The sequence below is a fragment of the Anneissia japonica genome, unplaced genomic scaffold (genome assembly GCF_011630105.1).
Source record: "Anneissia japonica isolate Jap-2015-1 unplaced genomic scaffold, ASM1163010v1 scaffold165_len1371125_cov188, whole genome shotgun sequence".
Classification (NCBI taxonomy): Eukaryota; Metazoa; Echinodermata; class Crinoidea; order Comatulida; family Comatulidae; genus Anneissia; species Anneissia japonica.
Genome location: NW_022697648.1, coordinates 931,699 through 938,777, shown reverse-complemented (window position 1 = coordinate 938,777; position 7,079 = coordinate 931,699). Strand labels below are relative to the sequence as shown.

Here is a 7,079-nt window from a genome sequence, read left to right as displayed (position 1 = left end):
ATACTTAGTTGTTCTTCAGACAACAAATATAGTTTTTAAGGAAATGTTTCTACAGACAAACGTTAATGAGTATGTTTTAGATTATGTTAATGATTAAGAATTCAAAGTTCTGTGAAACGATATGTTAATTTCTAAATCTGTGTTTGCATTGAACCTTTTTTAGACTTTGGACAACCTCACATGGATGGTTTAAATTTTTTTTAATTTGAACAAATGTCAAAGCTGTAGAGCAGTTTTATTTTGTTGATATATACACTGGGAACAGCTTATCCCTTTTCGTTAAGTTTATCAACCCAAATTGTTAGTTTAGCAGAGAAAAAGATTATGTAGCTAAATATTAATGCAGGGGTTCTCAACTATATCCCAATAGGGGCCAAAATTATTTATTAGATAAATTTAAAGAGCAGGGCAATAAGTGTACTACTGTATGGCGCGAAGCACCATCCGAGCACCGCAGGTGTGAGGTGGGGAAGGGTTTGTGAGGGGTGCCCCTTTCACAAATTAGAAATTTATTGAAAATATTAAGCCGCCAGATGCTCATACAGGGCATCTGGACCTAAGCAAGTTACCCTTGGGTTTGGTAATGCAAAAGTCAAAATGTTACATATCACACAATGGGTCATCGGTAATATATTTCTTTGCTGTTTCCTGCGATAGTTCTTCCGATTTGATTGATTAAATCGCTAAAATTTGTGGGGCAATATATAGACCTAGTCGGCAAAACAGAATGCATAGTCATTAAGGTTAGAAATCTAGGCCCAAGCCTAAGGGAAAATATTATTTTTGGCTTGTTCTTGCAGGCTGTATAACACGCACACAGGCCTCCAGTTGAGAACCCTTGTATTACCAGTATTTAAACCTGTGTTTATATATCAATTATTTGATTCAATTAGACCTAATTTGAGTAATCTCATTATGTGTACTTCTGGAAATGCCAATGTGAGCCACTGAACACTGTATTTTGCTTTGGATATTGGCGCTTTACAAAGATCTTATAATTACAAGATAGCGCTCTCTGCAATTCAACAGGTAACAAATAGAAGCATATATGTTCAGTAAAACAGAAGCATAAAATGTAAGTTTTTATGGAATTTTCACGCAGGTGCGATATTTTTAGTTAAGAATTTCTGATGTCAAAGTTCAAAAGTAATCAGTTTTGCAAGAGGGCGTTCTACAATGCGTTGTTACGGAATTTGCACGCAGAAATCACGGAGAACATGATCTTGTAATTATAAGATCTTTGGCGCTTTATCACTGTATGCTGCATGATTGATGCACATATAAACTAACTTATTTAAAATTATTCTTTTCTAGTCTTCTGTTTATGACCCCCGCTGCTTGTTCCATTTATCCGCAAACATGGTAAGTTTTCAAATCAATGTTGTTTTGATTTGCTATTTTTCTGCTGTCCGAAATCTCCTGCAAGTTGCAACATAGTAAAAATTTCCTATCAACTAACCCATCTTCCTCAAATTCGTATATTTTGTACTTCTCTATTTTCAATTGTCTTGTGATGGGTATCATCATTCACTGCAAAATATAATTAGTTGTGTTAATAAAACTCATTTAAACAGGATCTCCTAGAAAGGCCCAATTTCTGAAAAATAACAGACACAACATACATACCCCAAAGAGAGTAACAAAACCAGGCAAGACCAATGTCATTTGGATGTTGAGCTTCTCCATTTCTAATCGTTGGTTCAAACGGCTCACTCGCCAATGGTTCCGGTGGTGGAACAAGTCTTCTCGGATAAGGACTATAAACTGTAGGCCTAGGGTACGCATTTGGCACGTGTGCACTTTCCAGAACCCAGTACATCATTCGAGAAGAGTAGGGGGCTACCCTGGTGTACTGGTCCATTATTTCAGTCCCCTGTCATTTAACGGATATGCCATGTACGATAGAGATTAAGTTCACCGATTGGCATATCCTCGACACTCGTAAATAAAGAAATGAAATGAAACAAAAAAATCTTTGTAAATATTTCAATTTTACAATGTTATAAAACAAATGAATATATTATGAATAGAATTGTGGAAGCGATTTGTGCAATGATCGTATCACAGACTCTCAACGTTGAGGTGAGAGGCTTGAAACCCTCAATGTGCAAGTCGCTTGTGTCCGTAGGCAAGACACTTACATACATTGTACTTACATCAATTCAATATTATACTTCTTTTCTGAATTTATAGCAATTTTATTAAAATTATCTTCTTTTAAAATTTAGTGAGATGGAAGTGAGCAAGATTGAACCAGAGTTAGCTGAGTCAATTCATCAACGCTTTGGAGACAAAATTGATAAAGTTTACTTCAACAAAGGACTATGATTTAGAATATTGTTAATGCTTCTAAATTTATTGATTTAATGACTTATTTACACTAGACAAAATGTTATACTGGATACATAAGAAGAATTTAGCTAGGGTCCTCTGATTCATCGTATCTATCTGAATGCGCATCCATGTAAGGTTAGCATGCATCTATGTAATATCTGATTAAAACAAACATCAAAGGAACCTGCAACACTCCTGAGATGTGTCCAAGAGTCTTCCAGAAATCGGCACCTCCTCCTCCTCAATTTTCTTCCAGAAATTTACCAATCTCCCACCAATTCAGAATATTATACTTCAGGCAAAACTCCGGACACAACCCGGGATTTTGCAATACCTGGGCTAGAAACTCCCGAGTTGTGGTTGGTGTAAACGTCAAAAAATACTACACGGGTTGCCGAACATCCTGGGATCGATGTGCGGGATGCATTCAACATTGGACAACCCGCGTGCATTCCAAAGTCATCAGTGTAAACAGCACCGAATTTGATTCCGGAATTAGGACTTACCTGGCGCCTACCGCAGCCTTGGTCGGGTAGACCTAAACTTTGCTAACAATTTTTCAAATTAAACCCTCTGCGCTCCAGTATAGACTTGATATGAAAACTGCTGATTACATTAGCATAATTTAAAAACAATCTGCAGATACATTGCTTCAATATTTACAATAATTGCAGCTTCTTGACGACGAGGAACTATAGCTAAGTGATGATCGCCGTTGCAACAAAAATTGAGGGCAGTATTTGAACCCGAGTTCGTTGCCAGTGAAAAATGGGAGCAACTCGGGATCAACCCAGACTTTTTGGTTCGATGTAATAATAATATTCATTGTTCTTTAAGAATATACACTCTCTGTGTTAGAATCAGGGTGTTGTAATAATAAACAGAATCAGTACTTGTTACTCAAGCACCTCAAGTTACTCTTTAAAGATGCTACTCTATTTTATAATGCATGGACATGTTATTTGTGTCAAAGAACACATAAAACAGTGAAAAAATTGTTTAACGGGTTCGTAGGAAGATTTGAATGACAACATTAGCATGGATCCATCCCAAGGAAGATCGTCCGGCATGGATGGGTTCATGGTAATGCTCATAAATTAATATAGTGTGATAACTAGTATTAACGAAAAATGAATTAGTATTACAGAAGTTAATGTAATATTTTAAGTATAAGTTATCATGGGAATTATGAAACTTTTAAATTTTAATACATCAAATACATTTAATAAAAAAATTCAGGGATTTATAAAATTACTTGACTGTATTTTGATTTATGAAAACAAAGTGTATTGTATCTAATAAGAGATTTCAGCAGGGAGTTATTATTAAATATAATGAACTCCCTGATTGAAGTTTTTTACATTAAATGTTTAATAGGTAAGTGTTAATAATTACTGTAATTGCATCAGTGATAATTCTTAGGAAGTGGAAAACTGTGTATTATTGATTCAGTATAATGATCAGGAAAATAATAGCAGGCGCTCTGAAAGAATATTAATATTTGATACTTTATAAGGTAGTTTTGGGTGGTTTGCTCTTGTGCTTATATGCTGTTTAGTGCATTGTAATAATATACATATCAAAAGACCAACTGAACTGTTTAATGCTCTCTATAATGTGTTCTGAATATTTGTAAGCTGCGTGCTTGCTGCTGTGTGCAGTGGCGGCTCTAGGACATATTTTCTCGAGGCTAAGGTGTTACAGTGCCATCCGTGGCCCGTATGCCCTAGTGGAAGGATGGGGTGCCCTTCCAGGATAAATAAATAGGGACCTCTGAGGTTCATTTCGGCTTGGAGTAGGCCTAATTTTCTTTTTTTTTTTTTGTCTGACTGCACAACGAGCTCTGGTGGAGGTGAGGGGGCTGACCTGTCTGATGAGGCTTAATCCCCAGCCACCCCCCCCCCGCAACTGGCACTGCCATTGGTCCAGTGCTTGAATGTTGATCTATACTTGAATTTATATACATCTATGTGTAAATATATATATTTGATATATGTATGAAGAACAGTGGCGTAACGCCTATTCGCTCTCATGCGGCGGTTCACAGAGCACCCGACCCCTAGGGGCCCCGAAGGGGCCTTACCCATAGGTTTCTTGATCTAGCACCCTGACCAAAAAGGACTTTGTTGATACATAACACCATAATATGTCAAATCGATGTAGGGCGTAAATCATATATCCAGCAGCGGATTAAAGGGAGGGGCCCAGCCCGGGACCCCTCCAAATTTGTCAAAAAATATAAAAATAGAGATAAAAAGAAAATTATATTCACATTTTAGGTCTGTGAGTGCATATTTCCGGCCATCTAGACATGCCATAATCATACATTTTCTTATCTCAGCCCCAACAGGGCGACAGCAGTGTGTCTCTGAAATCGACTGTAGACATATATATTTTATCCAGTAGCGGAATAAAGAGGGGAGGGGGAGAGGCTGGCTGCTGGCCCAGTGGGCCACTAAATTCGTCAAAATATTTTTTTAATAAAAGTAAAAAGAAAATTATATTCAAAATTTTATGTCTGGGACTGCCATTTTCGGCCATCTAGAGGTGCCATAACCATAAATTTTCTTCCCTCAGCCCCAACCACGGTGGGGCTGAGGTGGTATCTCAGGCCCGTAGTCAGGATTTTCGATGGGGAGTTGCGTTTTGCAACTGAAGTGGACCTTACAATGGGCGACTGCCTCGGGATCCCCGCGAGGGTGGGGCGAATCTGACAAATTAGCATTTTGAGGGCCTTTTTTAATGGATTTCTAAATACCATAATTTGTAATATCCTATTTAAATTTTCCTTCATTTGAGTATTGTCTAGGGACCTACAGTAAAGCAGGAGAAATAGAGGGTGGGGTGAAGGGAGAAACTTGCACAGACAGATGGTAAATACCACCTCGGCCCCATCATGGTTTGGGCTGAGGTAAGAACATTTATGATTATGGCACCTCAAAATGGCCGGAAATGGCACTCTCAGACAAACTTTAATTATGATTTTTCTTTTTCCTCCATTTCTTTTATAATTTTAGGGGGCTCTTCCCCTTTGTATCCACCACTGTGAAATTATAATTTTTCATGTCCTTTACGTCTGTAGGCCTACAATCACTGGAGCTGACAATTTCCAACAGATTTCGTAGCACATTATTAAAAATCAACGGGTAGAAGAGTGGGCAAAAAATGTAATGCATACTATAGCATTTCGCGATAATTAGGAACAATTTTAGTGAAATAATAGGTTTTAAAAAGTAGACTTTTTGAAATTTGGTGGTCCAGGGGCAAAGGCCTGGAGGGGGTTTGTGAGAAAAGCCAACAAAGTAGCATTTTGAGGGTCTTACATAATAGATTTCAACACATAATTCATGAATATTTCATTTAAATTTCCATTTGATGTTTTTGGGACCTGAAAAAGTAACGTTACTGTCCTGTATATCTGCCGGCCTATAGATAACATTCTTCATATTATATAGATCAATCTGCAATCACCGGAGACGATCAATTTCTAACGAATTTCATACCACATTATTAAAAATCAATGGTTAGATAAGCTGGTAAATATATAATGCAATGCATGCTATAGCATTTTGTGATAATTAGGAACGATTTTGTGAAATCATAGGTTTTAAAAGTGGACCTTTTGGAATTTACGCACCCTCTGTTTATACACATCTAGATGTGTATAAGAGACAGGTTATCTGTAGGTGGTATTTATATTTATTTATTTATTTATTCATTTGTCTTTTCTACATATTCTATATATTCTAAATATGTATTTAATTTATTTAAAAAGGGACCCAGTGCTGAAAGCTTTGCTTGTCGTGGTTTTTCATTTTCCACAAATTGTAAATAATTTGTTATGAAAAAAGGGAAATGTGGAATAAATTTATGCTTGATTGACTATCCAACTGTGAAAGTCCCTCCCTGTCCCCCTTTATTTCAAATAGGCCTACCTGACCCGCCAATGATATTATATCGTTTATTTGTCGTTAAAAACATTTAGAATGCAAAAATGATTCAAAAACGAGCACATCTAAAATCTAACGATGGAATTGGCGAACGCCGGGACCCAAAAAGGGCCTCCCAGTTTCAGTAAAGCCACAGGGCCCCGGCCCCATCGTTACTGATGAAGAAGACAAATCCACGTGTGATTTGAAAACTTTATTGACTGCCATCGATTTAAAGATGTATGCATACGCAATTCAGCACAATGACACTCAAAATATGTGTTATTCTTTTACCTTTATTAGTGTAGGCCCAGCCTGTGTCAACATGAACATATCTAATTTGTGTATTTGTTCTATGTTTTTTAAACAAATATAACATGATTGATTGATTGATAATAATGCCAGAAATGGAGGTAAGCGGAAGCACCATAAAAACCCTCCGGCGTAATTTCCGATTGAGAAAGAGTCACCTTTCTAGTTATTATTAGCGGTAAGTTTAATAATTTGTGTTGCTTTTTGTTTCATTATTGCCAGGCTAGTCAGGGTAGACTACGCAGTTACGCTAGTGTAGGGCCAGTAAACAAAGGGTCGACGCACGACGGCCCCAGTTAGGAAGATGATTCAATAACATACATTTTCACATTGTATTTCAGTAAAGCTCAGATTGACATTTTCAGCATTTAATTTTATTAATTAGACCAATAATATCTTATACAGTAATATTTTTTTGGCAAATCAAAAATATAATGAGACAGATTTGTTTTTTCACTCAAATAGAATTCTTCATCTTTCCTGTTTACAGTTTGACTGTATATA

General features: G+C 36.8%; 1 protein-coding gene across 2 annotated transcripts in view; it reads left to right on the top strand.

Moving 5' to 3' along the window:
- Positions 1 to 3,930, top strand: part of LOC117102290 (sideroflexin-2-like) — a 9,511-nt gene extending 5,581 nt beyond the window's left edge. For both annotated transcript variants that reach the window (XM_033242541.1, XM_033242542.1), the window contains exons 8-9: positions 1,315 to 1,362; positions 2,229 to 3,930. In XM_033242541.1, coding sequence (XP_033098432.1) covers positions 1,315 to 1,328 — 14 coding nt within the window. In that variant the 3' untranslated portion in view covers positions 1,329 to 1,362; positions 2,229 to 3,930. The remainder of the gene's footprint in view (positions 1 to 1,314; positions 1,363 to 2,228) is intronic.
- The last annotated feature ends 3,149 nt before the right edge of the window (positions 3,931 to 7,079 follow it).